General features: G+C 36.0%; 1 protein-coding gene, 1 non-coding gene and 1 pseudogene across 2 annotated transcripts; 2 read left to right on the top strand and 1 right to left on the bottom strand.

Moving 5' to 3' along the window:
- Positions 1–1,116: 1,116 nt before the first annotated feature.
- Positions 1,117–2,749, top strand: LOC122315425 (sugar transporter ERD6-like 15). Its single transcript, XM_043131302.1, has 4 exons — positions 1,117–1,162; positions 1,749–1,824; positions 1,932–1,996; positions 2,645–2,749. The coding sequence occupies exons 1-4, from the start codon at positions 1,148–1,150 to the stop codon at positions 2,747–2,749; spliced, it is 261 nt and encodes an 86-aa protein (XP_042987236.1). The 5' UTR covers positions 1,117–1,147.
- Positions 2,750–2,845: 96 nt separating this feature from the next.
- LOC122315424 lies at positions 2,846–4,594 on the top strand (annotated as a pseudogene).
- A 12,986-nt stretch (positions 4,595–17,580) lies between these two features.
- LOC122317608 lies at positions 17,581–17,687 on the bottom strand. The gene has a single exon (XR_006244536.1). It is a non-coding gene; the product is annotated as a small nucleolar RNA R71 (small nucleolar RNA).
- Positions 17,688–21,136: the final 3,449 nt, after the last annotated feature.

Raw genomic sequence — 21,136 nt, 5'->3', positions numbered from 1 at the left:
ATTTTAAGAAAACTTTTATTTATAAGTCAGTGGATAGCAGTACACTATTTTCGTATTATAATTAATTTGATTTGAAATAAAATTTTTAAAATTTAAATTTTATAAATTAAATCTTATCGTGTATATATATATAAGTGATGTGGATAGTGTATTCTTTACATCGATTTAAAAATAAAATTACGCAAATTTTAGATACATAATTAATTACAATTTACTTTATTATCGATCATTTAATATCTAATTATATATTAAGACAAATAAAAAAAAATTGCCGTGACATAATTTTAACAATCATATTTTAACAATTAATGGGCACAACATCTTTAAAACTTGTATTTTTTTGAGAAATTCATTGTGTAAAATTGTGACCTTTTGTAGTACTATAAGATGCACGTCGACCTCTCATATATATATATATATATATATATATATATATATATATATATATATATATATAAAGAGGTTGGCATTCATTAATGAAAATGTAATTATCCAAAATAATAATGTTTCTTTCCAATTTTATTGTCCGTAAAATTATATATAATACAAAACTAGTACGTACAGCCAAAATCAGCATAGATGAACAGCAATGTTAAAACTTAAAATTAAGGTGCGGCTAGAATAGTGAGATAAGATTAGATAGTTTTATATGAAAGTTGAATAAAATATTATTAAAATATTATTTTTTAATATTATTATTATTTTGAAATTTAAAAAAATTGAATTGTTTATTATATGTTGCGTGAAAATTTAAATAAGTTGTAATGATAAGATGAAATAAAATATTTTTACTATTCATACGGGACGTAATTTTGATGTTTGTTGCTTTGAATCTTACGTACATTCTCATTTTCATGAATCAGTTGTACTTCCTTCCAATTCATAGTGTACTACAATTGATCAAATGCTTTATGAATTAAAGGGCGCTTGGTTGCTCGACCTTGGAAGACTGTCGCTGGGAATTGGGTTTGGGCTGGCTTGTTTTGTGGTACGTAAATGTTTTTGTAAGATTTTGGTTTTTCATAATACTTGAATATATAAATGATTGATATATTGATTAATTAATTATGGCATCCCACGCTCATGTCAATTACAGGGACCTGTATATTTTGCAGAAATAACACCAAAGAATGTAAGAGGACTACTAATGTCAATCAGTCAGGTATTTAATTTATACAATTATATATATATATATATATGAAAAATAATTTGTGAAAATATAAAAGGCATATAAATCCCGTACGTCACGACATGAAAACTACTTAGTTATTACTAGTTATTTTTTGCTAAAATAAGTCTGTTTTTATAGAAAATAGTTGTAAGAGGACTACTAATGTCAATCAGTCAGGTATTTAATTTATACAATTATATATATATATGAAAAATAATTTGTGAAAATATAAAAGACATATAAATCCCGTACGTCATGACATGAAAACTGCTTAGTTATTACTAGTTATTTCATGCTAAAATGAGTCTATTTTTATAAAAAATAATTATTTTAACAAAAAATAAATTACAATAATTAAACAGTTTTCTTATAGTACGTGTAAGACTAAGGCATGCAAGTCATTGGAAAAATATGAGTTTCTACGTTTTGCATTTTTTAAAAATATTTACACAGAATTATTTGCATGATCTAGATTTGTATCTAATATTATTTTTTATTTATTGCAATAATAATATTTTGATGTCTCTTTCTTTTGTGGGATATATTAATGAATGTTCAATGATTGAGTGATGTGCAGTCAATGACTGGTTATGGTGCTTCTTTCACGTTTTTAATCGGTTCTTTCGTCACCTGGCGTTCTTTGGCCATAATTGGTAGATTTCTTTGCCTTTCGTACTTACAGTTGATAGCAATATATACTCGATCCATAAAAAATAGCTTGGAAGAATATTTACTTAAATTTCATGTTGATCTTGATCAGGTTGTATTCCGAGTCTGTTACTGCTCCTTGCTCTATTTTTCATTCCAGAGTCTCCAAGATGGTTGGTGAGTTTAATTAATGATTGGGATTAATTTTTACAATATTTTTAATTTAATTGATCAGTAAATTAGATGATTTAGAGTTCTTGAGGTTTTAAATATTTGTGGAATCAAAACAAGTCAACTACAACATCTAAAAAAAACTTACAATGTAATCAATTAAAATGAAATGCAGGCCTTTGGGTGAACGATCGAACTAAATTAGGTATTCATGAAACATGAGTTTTTTTTTTTTTTTTTTGCTAACACCAAATGGTGTCTTAATTCTCATCAATAATGGTATCTCTTCAACAACTAGCTATAGGTGTCTCCAATCCAAGTGCGTCTCATTTTTTTAAAATATTTTTTCATGTGAAACTCCAATATTAATAACAATCAAATGGTCCAAGTTGCTCTCGTATTTGAGCTTAGATAAATGCTTTAGCCAATTAAAAATTTCAAGTAAATTCACAAATTGATATAGATTGATAAAAAAAGAGAATTTGAGGATGCAACAAATGTATAAAACATATTATTAATTTATGAAAAAATGTTCCTAGAGCTTTGTTGACTCTTGATTCTTCACTTGTACGTGATTCCGAAACTCGATCTTTTATATTCATGGTATTATCGCATTGATCAGTTGATGCATGCCACGTTATCATTGTTTTATAGGATTATATCGAAAACCAGCGTCTTCAACAGAACTCCGACGACAATGTCCTCAACTTGTTTCGGCGAAAATACCTTCATATATTCATTGTGAGCAGCATTTATTAGTCAATCCTATATATATATATATATATATATATATATATATATATGTTTATATATATGTTTCTCCTTTAATTTGTACTACCATTATTTGTTTAGTCAATGGATATGACTCCAAATCTTTTACAGATTGGAGTTGGGCTGATGGTAGTGCAAACATCAGGAGGCCTATATGGATTTCTGTTTTATATGAGTGAAATTTTTGACTCAGCTGGTAAAAATCATTGACATTACCAGCTCTTAGAATATTAAAAAAAAGAACAAAGCTCATGCTCCCATATCAAAGTTGTTTTTTTGTTTGTTTGTGACAGGTATCTCTAGTACACTGGGGTTTATCCTGGTTGCTGTTGTTCAGGTAGATCTTATAGGATCCTTTTAGTTTTAGTTTAAATAGTTGAATTGATCCGTTTGGTGAGTTTCTCAGAAAATGGAGATGACATTAATTTTCTCTGCAGATTCCTTCTTTTGTTTTGACTGCAGCACTGATAGATAAATTTGGAAGACGAACGCTGTTGATGGTTAGATTAGACATATAAATCTCTTTATCAGTTTTCAACGTAGTTGGCCAAAGAATTTTGACTAATCTGCAAATATGTTGATGCAGGCTTCTGCAACTGGGTTATGCTTAGGCTGCTTCCTCACCGGATTATCCTACTTATTGCATGTATATAAATTTGAAGGTATATTATATTGTGGTACCCTATGTGATAAGTAAGGATAAGTAGTGTATGAGATTCTACATTATTTAAGAATAAGAAATTCTTGCTCTTTATAAAATTTCAATAGAACTCAAATTATATCATTTACTAGTCATTTTGAAGTACAGGTTATGTGGTTTGGGCATTCCATTAGGGTGTTACAAATGGTAAAGAAATGTGAGACTTGAGCTTTGTCACCTATGATGGACGGGCCCAACCAGGACGTTGAGAATTTAAGGGGAAGAGATTGTGATACCACATATGATAAGTGAGGATAGGTGATGTATGGGATCCCATATTACTTGAGAATGAAAAGTTTTTGCTTTTTATAAAGTTTCAATATGGCTCTAATTATATTATTGATTAGTCCTTTTAGAGTATATGTCATATGGTTGGGGACTTCTATTAAGACGTTACATATATGTTGATTGAAGATAGAAAACTATTGTATGTTTTGAACATATAAATATGACCGTAATCAGGATCTTGACTGGTAGAAAGAAGAAAGTTTCATTTTGGCGCTGATAGGGGTTTTGGTATGCAAATTTATTTGACAAACAACATTTCAATCTGTCATTTTTTCAATCTCTCTCCTTTCACTCAATCGGTACTAAAGAATTGGGCAAGAAAGTGAACGTACCACTCTATTTTCACCAGGTATACATGGGATCTAATGATTTGGCATGGCTGAAATACCATGGATTGTGGTGTCAGAGGTTGGATTATGCTATATATATATATATATATATATTTATGTTCTGTTGATTTTATATCTCTTTTTTTTTTCTTGTTAATGGTTTGTTCTGTTCTTTAGATTCTTCCAATGAATGTAAAGGGTTCAGCTGGAACCCTTTGCAATATGGTGAATTGGTTTTGTTCTTGGGTGGTTTCATACACTTTTAACTATTCATTCACCTGGAACCCAGCAGGTGAATACTTGCCTCTTGATCACTTCTGTCTTAATTCCAGTGTGTCATCCACAGTTCTTATGGGGGATATTGTTTTTTTTTTTTTTCCAGGAACATTTTTCATATATGCAGGCATATGTGGTTTTGGGGTTGTTTTCATCGCAAAACTAATGCCGGAGACTAAAGGGCGAACATTGGAAGACATACATGCATCGCTGACTCATATTATGCAGTGAGAAACATTAATCAAGGGCCATGAAAATTGATAAAAAGTTATTCAAGGATTTTATAACGTAATCGCGAACTTTTGTTTATAACTCAGCATGCATATAGCGTGCTTTCTGCTGCTGCTCAATTTTATCTTCATTTGATGCTCGATCGTATAACCTCGAGCAAGATTTTTATATTTAAATTAAGTCATTCTTATTTATTCAGACTTTGCCGTAATTATCACGCAAACGTTTAAGGTGGTTGGTATTACATTACTCTCAAGGGGTGCACAAATTAAAAAGAATATATGATCTGCAAAGACTTACTTGGGAGAGAAAGAAGACTCGTGCAACATTATCGGTACTAATACCGTAAAGAGGTGCACTGAAAAACCTTTTGTACTAGTCTATAATATCCTTAACACTTTTACTGCACATTAAGTTATAATGTCCTCACTAGTCAAATATATTAGCAAGTTTTAAAGAGTATGTACTTATATGTGAGTTAAGTTATTCTAACAATAACCTGTATAAGTGATGACTTGCATAATTTAGTATATTTTATCACTTGATCTTAATTTTAAACTTTAGTTTAATTTTATTTATTTTTGTTGATTTTAAGTTTTATTGTTATTATTTAAATTTTATTTCAGATTTGAAGAAAATGAAGATCAAATTCTTAGAAGCCTATCATTTAAAGACTCTCTCTCATTTAAATGAAGATTTATCTGAATATAAGAACTAGTCATCAGAATTATTTTAAAGATAAACATCAAGTTGAAACTAAAAGTCAAAAATCGAAGGAATTGAAAAAAAAACAAAAAAAACAAAAAAAGAGAGAGATGATTTGAATCAAAGGATTGTACGTGGGGCTCTTTTAATTTTATGGAATACTTTGATTTGGTCTTCATGGCTGGTGTGCACTTGCATAGGTTTTGGCTTTTGCACGCACAAGGGCGATTGAATTGGGAATTACTCATTTTTTAAAATAGGAAGGAATAGAACAACAGCATATTTGAACCTTGAGTTTGACTTGGTAAAGGAGATTCGTGCTGGAGCCTTTTGATTGGAAGGAAAAAGAGATTTACGGAGGCAAGAAGAAGTGAAAAAAAAAAAAAAAATAGGCAGCTTTAGTATTATAGAACATTTTCAAAATCTAAAACCACTCCGGGTGTAAGGCACCACCTCAAATCCATTATATAAATTTTAGTTTGTTACAACCAATTTAGAGACACTCACAAAACCTTTATAGTAGCTAAACTTGGCTTGCAACACCACGAGTGACCCACTCGATCTCTACACGCATGTAGTGTCGGAACTCCGACCTTCCTATAACTTCCCACGAGAACCTCTCGATCTCTGCATCAACGGCAGCTCCGGACTCTTCCGGCCAACAAAAATGTCCACTTCAATGGACTCAAGTAAGAGTTGATTTTGAATGTGTTGTGGTGGAGAAATGTTTATCCAAGAGAGAATCAACCAAAAGGGGGAGAGTTTGCTCTAAGAAGTTCTTGGAGGCCCTTAGGGTTTTTGCTCTGATTCTCCACACAAGAACAGAAGTTAAGCTGTTCTATTTATAGTTTCCATCAAATGAGGCGCTTCAAAACCCTACATTGTAAGAGCTCTGAAACATTGGTTCGAGCGAAGGTCGAACGAGACAATCTGCTTAAGTTCGCTCGAGCGACATGTCGAGCGAGTATCGAGCGGTCAACTCTGCCTGAGTTCGCTCGAGCTCAGTGTCGAGAGAGGGTCGAGCGACACACTCTGCCTGGGTTCGCTCGAACTCAGTGTCGAGCGAGGATCGAGCTGTTGAATCTGCTTGAGTTCGCTCGACCTCAGTGTCGAGCGAGGGTCGAGCGGTTGAATCTGCCTGAGTTCGCTCGAGCTGTATGTCGAGCGAAGGTCGAGCGGTGCAATCTGCCCAAGTTCGCTCGAGCGCTCTGTCGAGCGAGGGTCGAGCGAAGTCACTTTCTTTGACCATTCTTCAAGCCTTTCTGCAACAACACTTGTTACAACACTATTTTACACAGGTTTTCACAAGAATATGCCAATACGCTCATTTTTCCCTCAACAATCTCCCCCTTTGGCATTTCTGTGACAAAACCTCTAACCTATACATATGACTTAATCCTAGCACACCCAACTAGATCCATATTCTTGAACATGTTGAAATATTTTTGCACACGCTTAGCAAACGGTTAAACATACCCATTCACATATGCACAAAAACATATTTGCAATTCTCAAATCATAATTCATGAACAGTCATGTCAAGTACAGGTTTTAGAAAAGAAATATTTCATTAAGCAACAAATCAGAGAGTTTAAGAAACATTAGTCAAACAACAGCAGCTAATAAGAGATATAATTCAACAGACATAACCAAAAGCTGCTGTTCCAAAAAAAAAATGTGTTAGTACAAGTAACACTCCACACTCCCCCTGAGGTAACACTCCACACTCCCCCTGAGTTAATACTACTGTACTACTCCCCCTCAACAATATCTTCCCCTTTTTGTCACAAGAGGTCAAGGATCTCAATCATCACCATCGGCATCCTCATCATCCTCATTGAGCTGCCTCTCGATGTCGTTGAAGCGTTGAGTCACAAGTTACTGCAGGTTATCAACTTTCACCTCAAGGCTGTCGAACCGGGCGTCAACGCAAGCTAGATACTCAAGTACCTGCTGAAGACTGGGCTCCAACGAACTGGGGGCTGAGGAAGATGGCTGAGAGCTGGATGGGGCCGAGGTAGACGGCTGAGAACTAAATGGTCGGGAGCTCGAAGGCTGAGAGGAGGGAGCAGGAGGGTGCTCAACACCGAGAGGGTGTGGAGTTGTGTGAGCACGACTCAGCTGGACCGTCCTACGACCAATAGGAGCCTTAAGTGCAATTCTAGGCTCCTGAGGATGTAAAGCAACAGATTGGGAGAGAGCTAGTCGGGTGATTAAACATGGTAAGGGCAAACCAGTCCGTGTTTTGGAGGACCGATACGCCTAAACAATAACCCGACACAAAAGACTTCCTAGATCAATGGAGACGCCATTGATCAAGGCATACAGCAGAAGGGCACGGTCAAGACCCACATCACTATTATGACCAGTAGGATCTAAGTTCGTAAGAACAATCCTACTGAGAATGAGGTGATCAGGGGTAAAACGAGCAGTTGAAATAGGGGTTGTCCCTTCCTAACTACTAGGTCGACCACAAAGACAACTAGCAATGACTTGTGGACTGGGAGGAGATGTCCGTGAGTAGGGAAACTCGAGATAGGACACACGAGGGGCATTTAGCAGAGTCGCTATCATGCCCGGAGTTACTCGAAAAACAACGTTCCTGAGACTGACTTCAAACGAGTCATCAACAGATACGTCATGAATATTGGAGTAAAACTCCCTAACCAACTCCACAGAAGGAGTGGGATGACCAGTGGTCAATGCCTGCCACTAACGAGACTCAAAAATGCGGGGAATGATAGTCTCGGTAAGCTCACCTAAGGCCACTTCACGCTCGACTATGGGAGTACGATGCGAGAAGTTCTGAGAATATAACTCTTGGGCTCTGGCACTATGGAAGTGAGCTTGAACGGGTGCAGGGGGATTTTGGCGAGGACGAACACGTCGAGACATGGTTTCGGCTGTAGACATAGTCAAAGACGTTAGACAAAGCTAAGGCAATGCAAAGACGTAATGAATGCATGCATGCTGACACAACAATGCCAACCGACAATGTAGGACTTGGTGCATGCCCTATGCCACTCTTCATTTTTCAAAACAATGATAAATGCCTAGTCCAAAGTGTCTCATATGCATCCCAATGCCAACTCATGTGAATGACCAACATACATGCTAATGCCAACCATTTGCAACCCAATGCCACTTCTAAATTAAAATACCTTCAAACCCAATGCAAGCTTAGTTAAACGATGTCCCAAACCTAGGATAGACATGAAATAGATATAGGGACAATGCTATGCCAATGCATGATGAAAAAGAGAATACAAACTTCATTTAGGCATTTTATCGAACACTTGGAGTGCATCCAAGTGGGAAACTCGAGCATAAGCCCATGGGAGTTCCAAAAACCTCCTAAATACACTCAAAATCCCAACAATGGCTCCACAATAGCATCAATAAACCAAAAGAATTGGAAAACAATCGAAAAAAATCTCAAAAACTGAATCCGAAACCCCTATGCACAACACACGGAAAACAACCAAAATACAAGCACCAAATCATGAAAATACAAAAGAGAAAGGGATTTACCTTGATTTGGAGATGATTTCGGAAGGAAAACACTCAATTAAACGAAGAAATTTGAGAAAAGAAGGAAGAAAATCGCACGGAAGGGGGAAAAAGCACGAAACAGAGCAGTCTGCTTGAGCGGCTCGAGCGGCGCTCGAGTTTTATAACAGGCGTTCGCTCGAGCGAACTTAAAACCCTCGAGCGGCTGTCGAGCGGTTTTCGCTTGAGTGGAGTCGAGCGAGACCACCAGAAAATCACATTTTGCCCAGTTTTGAAGTACACAACACTCACATGACTTGGACAAATACTGGAAATGTCAATTTTCACACCAAGAGTACATATCAAATGTAGAGGAGCATCATATTCCCATAAAACACGCAGTTAAAAATAAAGTATCACAAGTAATATAGACGTGCGTGTTTAAAGCGGTCCTTACTCAATCAAGAAATTTCAACCGTAAGGCGTGAGCGGGGTTGGGCTGAACATGAAACCATAAGTGCTTGGGAAGCTCATTCAAGATACAGAAAGCCAAACCCAATGCTGCTAGGACCTGAATCTTTCTGTTTAAATACTTGTTTTAGTATGTTCAAGAAAATAGAAAACTTATTCTGTTTTTCACCCCCCCTTTTTTTATTACAACTTCACTTTTTCTTTTCCTTTTGAGATACATATTTTTTCACAAACGAACCATGATGAGGTCATCTAGCCCGTGGTCAATTCTGTATGAAGATAGAGCTTCCTACCACTTTTGATTGCCTCCCCAATAAACTCACAAGTGGTGAAATGTCAATTGACCGAGTTTGGAGTGAAGTGTGTGATGCCAGTCACAGATTACACGAGATACTCATGTTCCAAACCTTTGTAAAACATAGGTATATGATACAAATCTCAAAAGATACATGCACCTAGATTTTAGAATTAACAACCCCACTATTATATAGCGCAATCATGGAGTGCATGTAGGGGCAGCAATCAATGACAATGAAACTAAACAACTAACAAATGCAATCCAAACATCAACAACAACAAAAATGAAAGTGCATGAAAAACATGTTATGCATGTTTCAGGGCTTATGTCAAAGCACAAATCCCAATAGCCTTTCTAAGAAGTTTAAACCGAAGCTTATCCAAGGGTTTTGTAAAAAGGTCGGCTAGTTGATGTTCGGTGGGAACATACTCAAGAGTCACAACCTTTGTTTCCACAAGCTCCTGAATGAGATGGTGCCTAATGTCAATGTGCTTGGTCCTAGAGTGTTGGACAGGATTTTTTGAAATGTTAATAGCACTGGTATTGTCACAATAGACGCTCATCACACCTTGGGCAATGCCATAGTCACATAGCATTTGCTTCATCCATAACAATTGCGTGCAACAACTCCCTGCAGCAATGTATTCAGCCTCAGCCGTGGAAATGGAAATTGAGTTTTGTTTCTTACTCATCCAGGCTACCAAATTCGTGCCAACATAGAAAAACCCACTAGAGGTGCTTTTCCTATCATCTGCATTACCTACCCAATCAGCATCTGAATAGCCTGCAAGTTCAGTGTTAGATTTTCTAGAATACCAAATCCCATAGTTAATCGTCTCATTCACATAACGAAGTATGCGTTTGACAGCTATCAAATATGATTCTTTTGGATTGGCTTGAAATCTAGCACACACCCCAACACTAAAGGCAATGTCTGGTCTACTTGCAGTGAGATACAGCAAACTCCCAATCATGCTCCTATACAAGGATTGCTCAACATTCTTGCCTGACAGATCAGTGCTTAGCTTAACACTAGTGCTCATGGGAGTTCTAGCATGGCTCTTGCCATCTAATCCAAATTTTGTGATAAGATCTTTTGCATATTTGGATTGAGATATGAATAACCCATCATTCAACTGTTTTACTTGAAGTCCCAAGAAAAAGGTTAGTTCACCTACCATGCTCATCTCAAATTCATTCTTCATCTCATCAGCAAACTCAAGAGCCAGAGTGTCAATGGAAGATCCAAAAACAATGTCATCCACATAGATTTGAGCAATTGTTATGTCTTCTCCAGCTTTTCTGATGAATAATGTCCTATCAACACTTCCTCTCAAAAACTTGTGGTTCTCCAAATAGGAAGTTAGTCTTTCATACCAAGCTCTGGGAGCCTGTTTTAGGCCATAAAGAGCTTTCTTCAGCCTGTAGACATGACTAGGATATTTTGGATCCTTGAAACCCTTTGGTTGTTCAACATATACTTCTTCTTGGAGAACTCCATTCAGAAAAGCACTCTTGACATCCATTTGATAGAGCTTGAAGCACATATGACAAGCGATGCTCAACAAAATTCGAATTGACTTAAGTTTGGCAACCGGAGTGAAAGTCTCATCGAAGTCTATACCCTCCATCTGGGCATACCCTTGAGCAACCAGTCTTGCTTTATTTCGCACAATGATTCCATTCTCATCAGACTTATTCTTGAAAATCCATTTTGTGCCTACCACATTGTGACTTTCTAGTCTTGGCACCAAATACCGCACATTGTTCCTCACAAATTGATTTATTTCATCATGCATAGCATTTAACCAATTCTCGTCACTTAAAGCTTCTTCGACCCTTTTTGGCTCAATTTGTGAGATGTAACTTGAGTAAGCCAATTGATTTATCACTTTCCTTCTTAGTCTCATCCCTTCATCTATGTTTCCTATAATATTTTCTTGGGATGATTCAACTTTACTCTTGAAGAAGACTCCTTTTGGATTCTTATCTTTTCATTTGATGCGGACTCCAAGTTTTCCCTTACTGCATCACTATCTTCTCTTTCAGTTCCACTTGGTAAGTGAGATGGCTCATCTTTATTCAATTTCTCTTCAGGAGCATCATTCACTACCACATTTATGGATTCTATTACAGTTCTGGTGTGCAGATTGTAGCATCTATATGCACGACTGTTTCTAGAGTATCCAAGAAAAATCCCTTCATCACTTTTGGGGTCAAACTTAGCTAAGTTTTCCCTGTCTCTCAAAATGTAGCATTGGCTTCCAAACACCTTGAAGTACTTCACATTTGGTTTCTTTCCTTTCCACAGTTCATATGGTGTTTTGGAAGTGTTTGGTCTCAGATAGACCCTATTTACAATATGACATGCTGTGTTCACAGCTTCTCCCCAGAAATGGGTAGGAACATTCTTACTGTGTATCATGACTCGAGCCATTTCTTGAATCACCCTGTTCTTTCTTTCTATCACTCCATTTTGCTGTGGAGTGATAGGGGCAGAAAATTCTTGACTGATGCCCTCTTCATCACAGAAACTCTCAAGATTTGAATTGTCAAATTCTCTTCCATGATCGCTCCTAATTCTGACTATTGCCTTTCCTTGCTCATTTTGAAGCTTCTTGCACAAGATTTTAATCACATTAGGAGCTTCAGCTTTCTCTCTCAGAAATTCCACCCATGAATATCTGGTGAAGTCATCCACCATTACCAGTATGTATCTCTTTCCCCCCAGGCTTTCAGTTCTAGAGGGTCCTATAAGATCTATGTGCAATAACTCCAAAGGTTGTTCAGTTAGGATAGCCGTAGTTTTCTTGTGAGCTGTTCTGACTTGTTTTCCCAATTGACATGACCCACACACAGGAGTCTCCACTTTACCCAGCTCAGGCAGCCCTATCACCATATCTTTCTTGGCAATGTTGGACAGATTTTTATGATTCACATGTCCAAGTCTTTGGTGCTACAGGTCTGTTGCCTCACTCTTAGCACTGTTGCAACTATATTGAAAATTAGGAGTGATGCCATAACAATTGTCAGATGTCCTCGTTCCCTGCATCATGCAGTTTCCATCATTATCTGAAACAATGCATTTTTCTTTTGAAAAGCGAACCTCAGCACCATTGTCACACATTTGACTTATGCTGAGGAGATTTGCTTTTAATCCATCAACAAACAGTACTTCCCTCAAGACGGGTAGTCCAGGTATATCAACTTCACATTTTCCAATTATATCAGCTTTTCCATCATCTCCAAAAGTTACTGTTCCACACTTGTATTCTTCAACAGTTTTAAACAAACTTCTATCACCTGACATGTGATGTGAGCATCCGCTATCAAGGTACTACACATATGTGTCTCTAGTATTTAGAGCAATGTGTGCCATATGACATGTGTTTCTTTCTCCAGTTCTGACCCACATCTTTCTAACTTTTGGAGAACCACCCTTTTTGGTAGTTGACAGTTGGTCTAACTTGACATTCAGCATCTCATTCTGCCTAGTTAAGGCCATGACTTGACTCCAAAGATTCAGATGTCCTCTTCTTGGTTGTCTATCTCCATTTTTCATGTGATTCTTCCTAAGCTTATAGCAATTTGGTCGGATGTGGCCAGCCCTACCACAATTATGACACACATAGTTTTCTTTACTATCTCTTTGTCTCCTGAATGAAGAGGTATACTTAGGAGCAGTTATGAGATGTTTACCCATGTTTGGAGGGTGCATACTTTTGCTTTGAGAAGGTGCATGTTCATACGCGATATATCTTTTCAACTTAAAACACTCCGTTACAATATGACCTGTTTTACCATAGTGATGACAAATGGGTCTTGCATTTCTAGTTTTTGGTTTCACATGAGACAGAGCACCCATTTGGACATGAGATGATTTCTTGCCCTTGTCAGATGGGTTAGTCTTTCCATTGACTGCTAATTCACAAACAAACACAGTCTTCTTCTCCTTTTTGTGGGAGACCTTTGAGGTGGTTGCAGTTTCAGAGTTTACTGCATCATATCCTAGTCCACTCTTGTCACTAGGGGACTTTCCAAAACTTAGGATTTCATCCAACTTTTGTTTCCCGCTGGAGAAGGATTTCAGCTTTTCTTTCAGCAAGGTTATTTCACTTTCATGAGTTTTTAACTCATCTTCTAGAAACACGTTCTTCATTTTAAACTGATCAGCTAGAACAATAACCTCAGTTAATTTGCCTTGAAGCTCTTTATTTTCTCTTTTAATGAAGTTTATCTCTTCAATGTGCACTTTGTTGAGTTTCCTCAATTTAACACATTCCTTGTATAACTTCTTATAAACTTCTTGCAGCTCATCTTCATATTCAGATTCATTTCCAGACTTGCTCTCATCATCCGACACATTTTCACTGTGTTGACTCTTGCTATCTACCGAGACAGTGAATGCCATGTAATTCAGATTTCTTTTTGGGGAAGAGTTCCCTGATGAATCACTTGACTCTGATTCACTCTCACTTAGGGATGCAATTTTTGCTCTTTCTTTTGCCTTTTTGTAGTTTGGACATTCCAGGCGAATGTGTCTAAAACCATGGCATTCATGACATTGCACACTGGACTTACCCTTATCTCTATTTGTTCTAGTGTGCTTCTCAGAGTTTCTATCCTTGTTCCCTGAACTTGAGCCTCTGTTGTATCTTTCAAACTTTTTCTTCTCTAGGCTCTGATTCTTTTTATTTCTAGCCACAAACATTTTCCTGAATTTCTTAGCATAAAATGCTATTTCTTTGTCACTCATAGCCAAATCATCGGATGACTCATCTGACTCATCTCTAACAGTATTGAGTGCTATGGACTTATGCTTCTTGTCCATTGGAAGAGTATGTTCATATGTTTGGAGGGAGCCCACCAATTCTTCAATTCTCATAGTATCCACATCTTTGCTTTCCTCAATAGCCGTAACCTTAGGACGAAATCTCTCAGGAAAAGATCTGAGAACTTTTATCACAACTCTATTCTAAGGAATTTTATCTCCTAGATTAAAGCGAGAGTTGACGATATCATTTAGTTTGGCATAGAAAGCATCAAATGTTTCATCATCCTTCATTCTCAACTCTTCAAAACTAGTAGTCAACATTTGAAACTTAGAATTCTTTACAGCCTTGGTACCTTCATGGGTAATCTCAAGAATATCCCAAGCTTCCTTGCAATTTTGACACATTGATATCCGTTTGAATTCTTCTTGGGATACAGTCATAAAGATTGCATTAAGCCCTTTGCTATTCCAACCGCACTCACTTATTTCATCCCTAGAGTAATTTTCAACACTTTTGGGAGTTCGAACTCCGTCAACAAGAATCTCTGGTTCTGTCCAACCATTTGTTATGGAAACCCATACTCGTTCATCCACAGATTTCAAGAATGCTCTCATTCTCACTTTCCAATAAGCATAGTTATTTCCATCAAAATATGGTGGAGATGTGAGTGATTGAGACCTATCCATTTAAACCACTACAGCAGGATCACACTCAGGAACTAAATCCTAGCGGAGTGAACCCGCTCTGATACCAATTGAAAAGCAGTGGTTCTACCCAACACTACACCTAGAGGGGGTTGAATAGGTGTAATCTAATTTTTATGACCTTTTAAAAATTAGACAAACAAGCAGTTAATAAATGAATCAAATAACTCAAATAATCAACACATGATTTTGATCACGGAGTGGAAACTCATTTGAAGAACATCTTCAAAATCTAAAACCACTCCGAGTGTAAGGCACCACCTCAAATCCACTATAGAAATTTTAGTTTGTTACAACCAATTTAGAGACACTCACAAAACCTTTGTAGTAGCTAAACTTGGCTTGCAACACCACGAGTGACCCACTCAATCTCTACACGCATGTAGTGTCGGAACTCCGACCTTCCTATAGCTTCCCACGAGAACCTCTCGATCTCTGCATCAACGGCAGCTCCGGACTCTTCCGGCCAACAAAAATGTCTACTTCAATGGACTCAAGTAAGAGTTGATTTTGAATGTGTTGTGGTGGAGAAATGTTTATCCAAGAGAGAATCAACCAAATGGGGGAGAGTTTGCTCTAAAAAGTTCTTGGAGGCCCTTAGGGTTTTTACTCTGATTCTCCACACAAGAACAGAAGTTAAGATGTTCTATTTATAGTTCCCATCAAATGAGGCGCTTCAAAACCCTACATTGTAAGAGATCTGGAACATTGGCTCAAAGCGAAGTGTTGAGCGAAGGTCGAGCGAGACAATCTGCTTAAGTTCGCTCGAGCGACATGTCGAGCGAGTATTGAGCGGTCGACTCTACCTGAGTTCGCTAGAGCTCAGTGTCGAGCGAGGGTCGAGCGACACACTCTGCCTGGGTTCGCTCGAGCTCAGTGTCGAGCGAGGGTCGAGCTATTGAATCTGCCTGAGTTCGCTCGAGCTCAGTGTCGAGCGAGGGTCGAGCGGTTGAATCTGCCTGAATTCGCTCGAGCTGTATGTCGAGCGAAGGTCGAGCGGTGTATTCTGCCCAAGTTCGCTCGAGCGCTCTGTCGAGCGAGGGTCGAGCGAAGTCACTTTCTTTGACCATTCTTCAAGCCTTTCCGCAACAACACTTGTTACAACACTATTTTACATAGGTTTTCACAAGAATATGCCAATACGCTCATTTTTCCCTCAACAATTTTCTTCTATTTTTTCTCAAAACAATTATGGTAAATTCGTCTATATTGAATTTAATTTTTAACATGAACTAAATTTTCTTTATTTTAAGAAAACGATGTAATCTAGTTTCAAATTATACTTGATTTTTTATGCTAATTTAAAGTAATTCTTTCTTTGTTTGTTTGATTAATTCTGAACTTATTGCTTCTAATTAACTGACCATTAATTAGATATTTTAATCTTGTGATTTGCTATCAAAAGAGGAAATTATAAGATAGATCTTGAGTATTTTAGCATAGGTAAATATAGAAATCGAAAGACTTGTATGAATCTATGTAGTATTAAAATTATTGATCTTATTACTTTCTTGCTTTATTAATTTGCATACTCTTGTGTAAAATAATGAACAAGAATAATTTCCAATTGATTATCGAAAGAGACTTTTAGATGAATAAGAGATTTACTAACAAACAGAGAGAATTAAATTCAATTAGTTAGATGAGTAAAGCATAGTGGGGGATTAGGTAAAATCAATTTCCTAGAAGTTTTCTTTCTCATTAATTTGATCTTTCAACAACAGTTTTCTTGTCCTTTAAATATTTTCTTCAGATTGATTTTATTTCAAATTACAATTATAAAAATTTTAGTGGCTTTTCTAAATAAAGTTAAGATTAGTATAATTTGCTTATCAAAAGTACGTTACCAATCCCTGAGGACGATACTCTTCTCATCAATTTTACTATAAAACTATGATACTGTGCACTTATAGTTTTGCACCAACCAAATTTTTGACGCCATTGTCGGGAATTGATTTATTCTTATTTTTTCCAATATCGATACAAAGTAATCTTGGTTTTAATTTAGAATTGTATTTTATTTTATTTTTATATTTTGTTTTTTTGCTCTACAGGTGTCTTTTTTATGTTGGATGCGCCGTGCTAGAATTCGTGATATTGTTCCTTTTGATCCGGAGATTGATAGAACTCTTAGATCCAAGAAAAAATTAAATACTAAACATGGCTGACGGACAACATGATGCACTACAACGCACATTGAAGGATTATGCACGACCAGTTGTAAATGACAATTACTTAGGTATAAGACGTCAACCCATTAATGCCAACACCCTTGAGCTCAAACCAGCCTTGATTAGCATGGTGTAGCAAGCCTAATTTAGCAGATCGTCAATTGATGATCCCAATATTTATTTGGCAATGTTTTTAGAGATTTACAATACTGTAAAGATTAATGGTATTACTGAAAACACCATTAGACTGAGATTGTTTCCTTTTTCTTTGAGGGACAAGGTAAGAAGTTGGCTACAATCTGTATAACCGGAAAGCATCACTAGTTGCCAAGATATGGCTGAAAAGTTTCTTGCTAAATTCTTTCCACCTGTAAAAATAGCCCAACTCAGGACTGAGATTGGTTAATTCAAGTAAAATGATTTCGAGTCACTCTATGAAGCATGAGAGAGGTATAAAGATTTGATTCGACACTGCTCTTAACATGGATTGCCGGATTGGTTGCAAATTCAGATGTTCTATAATGGGTTAAATGAGAAAACTCGAACTATGGTTGATGCTGCTACTGGCGGAACTTTGATGTCAAAGACAGACGAGAGTGCTACTTCTCTTTTGGAAGAAATGACCTCAAATAATTATCAATGGCCAACTAAAAGATCTATGGCTAAGAAAGTTGCTGGAATTCATGAATTGGAGCCGTTAGCAACCCTTTCAGTTCAAGTTGCTACTTTGATTATCAGATTTCAGCTTTGACCACCCAAAGGATACCACAAAGTGCAGAATATGTTGCAGCTACAAATATGACAGCTCCGAGCAATGAAGCGAGTCAAGAACAAGTTCAATATATCAACAATCGGAACTATAACTATCGTGGTAATCCTATGCCAAATTATTGTCATTCAAGATTTCAAAATCATGAGAATTTGTCATATGAAAATACAAAAAATGCGTTGCAACCTCAACGTCCTCCAGGATTTGATAGTTAAAGAAGCGAGAAGAAGATATCACTTGAGGATGCCATAGTTTCCTTTGTTCAATAGACAAATGCAAGGTTGGAAAAACTAATTCACAATTGGACAACATTGAAACTCATTGTAGCAATATGGGAGCCACTATGAAGAATCTTGAAGTGCAACTTGGGCAATTGGCCACGACCATCAATGTCCAACAAAGAGGAACTTTTCCTAGCAACGCAGAAGTGAATCTAAAGGAACAATGTAAGACCATCACACTTAGGAGTGGAAGAGAGAGTGGAATACAAATTGAGAGGTCACCATCAAAGGAAAGCAACTCCACCTCTACAGCTACGAACAATGGCCAAAGTAAGAATAAAATAGAAGAAAAGGAGATTGTTGATAATACACTAAGAGAGATTGACATGCGTCTAAAAATTTCATTTCCTGACAATCCTTATATTATCTCCACTCCACTTCCTTATCCTCAACGTTTTCAAAAACAAAAATCAGATAAGCAATTTTCTAAGTTTTTGGATATTTTAAAAAAAATTCACATAAATATTCCTTTTGAAGATGCCTTAAAACAATTTCTAAACTATGTCAAATTCCTAAATGACATCATTTTCAAGAAGAGAATGTTGGAGGAGTTTGAAACAGTGAAATTTTATGAAGAATGTAGTGTTATTCTTCAAAAGAAGTTGCCTCAAAACTTAAAAGATCCGAAGAGTTTTACTTTGCCTTACACTATTGAAAATTCATTTTTTTATAAATTTTTATGTGATCTTGGTGCTAGCATTAATCTTATGCCACTTTCTGTTTAGAGGAAATTAGGACTTGGAGAGATGAAACAAACAACAATTTCTTTGCAATTAGCAGATCGATCCATCAAGTATTCACGTGGAATCATATAATACATATTGGTAAAGGTGAATAAATTTATTTTTCCTGCTGATTTTGTGGGGTTAGATATGGAGGAAGATGAAGAAATCTCACTAATTCTTGGCCGACCATTCTTGGCTACAAGAAGGGCTTTAATTGATTTTCAAAATGGTGAATTAACATCTAGAGTTAATAAGGAAGAGATTATGTTCAACATTTACCAAGCCATGAAATTTTTAGAAGATTCAAGTACTTGCTTTCGGGTAGATGTCATTAACCAATATGTAGAAGAAGCCTTTCAAGAAGATATGCCAGCCGATCACCTAGAACGATGTATCACTACTTCATCTCAAGCATATGATTTTAATAACTCTGCTATTTGTAAATCTGATTTACCTTTTGTTAGTGAATAATTTCTCCACTATGTATTTGCCTTGGAAGCATTGCAGCAGATTACATCACTTAGTAATGAAGTGAGGAGGCTAGAGCCGATGGTAGTAGCAAACTACAACTTTAGAGTTGAAGCAATTACCTGAGCATCTTCGTTATGCATTCTTGGGTAATAGTTATACATTTCCAATGATTGGTACTGTATCTGTAACAGCCCACTATAAATTCAATTGTGAAATTTCTATTAGCTTTAGGAACCTCGTGAAGACTCCATAAGTTTTCACGAATCTATTAATCGTATAGGTTTTAGTCTAACTATATAGTTAGTGTTATTATTTACTATGGTATCAGAAGTGTGTTTTTGATTATTGGAGATAGTTAGAAGTGTCAAAATGTATTATGGTTTGTGCCATTAGACTCGGAGGGTTATTTAAGGTCTTATGGCGTAATAACATTTTTTCATATTTTCGGACGAAACATCGGTTCAAAATTGTGGATATTATTGGATAAAAATATCCTAAGTTAATTTTGTGGATATTATTGGGTGAAAATATCTTGAGCTAATTTTTAGAGATATTATTAGATAAAAATATCTTAAGCTGATTTTTGTAGATATTATTGGATAGAAATATCTTGAGATGATCTTTTATAGATATTTTGGGTAGGAGAAACCTACACTCAACTCTCAACTCCAGCCTTATCATCTTCCATATCTCGTCCATAAGTATCTCCAGCCACCACCCATGAAATTATCTTCATTTACACTTTCCATTAAAAGAATATCAAACACTCTCTCTCGGACAGCTTTTAGGAGTTCTTTTGCACGCCCATTTCGAAACTTTTATAAGTGTTTTATCGTAAAGTCTCATTCATATAAGTTGTTACTTTTTTAGTCTAGTTTATGTGGATATCTTATTTGTCCCATTTGAAAATCATTTGGTCAGTCAAATATTGTGTAAACTATAGAAAGGTCATTTTGGGAGATAAACTGGAGAATATGTTATAGTTTGGAGTTTTTGACCAAACTAATGGATAGATATTGGTCCGAAATTTTTATGGAGTATTGTTAACATGTATATATGATTATTGGTTGAGGCTTTTTGCATGATTAAAGGTTTTGATGAAAGATTTTCTTAGATTTAGAAACTTAGAAACTGGAAGAGGAAAAACAGTTTCTGTTTTGAGAAAGTTTAACTCTTTGGTGGTCTAAACCTATTCCAATGACTTTGATAATTTTATTGGAGGATCCTAAACATCTTATATACATGTTATATTATTATTTTGAAGATATTTGATGTTAGTTTCAAAGATATGAAATTTTATGCAAAGAGATATTCAGATAAGCCAAAGTGTGGATGTTCTTGGCTGAATTTATGTTTTGGTTAATTTTTAACCATGTGATTTTGAATTAGAAGCTTATATATGTTTTAGGACATTTTTTTAAATCATGTGATGGTTTGATTTGAAGATCACATCTTTATAATTTTATTGGAGGATCCTAAGCATCTTATATACATGTTATATTATTATTTTGTAGATATTTGATGTTAGTTACAAAGATATGAAATTTTATACAAAGAGATACTCAAATAAGCCAAAGTGTGGATGTTCTTGGCTGAATTTATGTTTTGGTTAATTTTTAACCATGTGATCTTGAATTAGAAGCTTATATATGTTTTAGGACATTTTTTTAAATCATGTGATGGTTTGATTTG

This window comes from Carya illinoinensis, chromosome 7 (assembly GCF_018687715.1).
Source record: "Carya illinoinensis cultivar Pawnee chromosome 7, C.illinoinensisPawnee_v1, whole genome shotgun sequence".
Taxonomy (NCBI): Eukaryota; Viridiplantae; Streptophyta; class Magnoliopsida; order Fagales; family Juglandaceae; genus Carya; species Carya illinoinensis.
The sequence above is the reverse complement of the archived record's forward strand: the minus strand, read 5'-3'. Positions and strand labels throughout refer to the sequence as shown.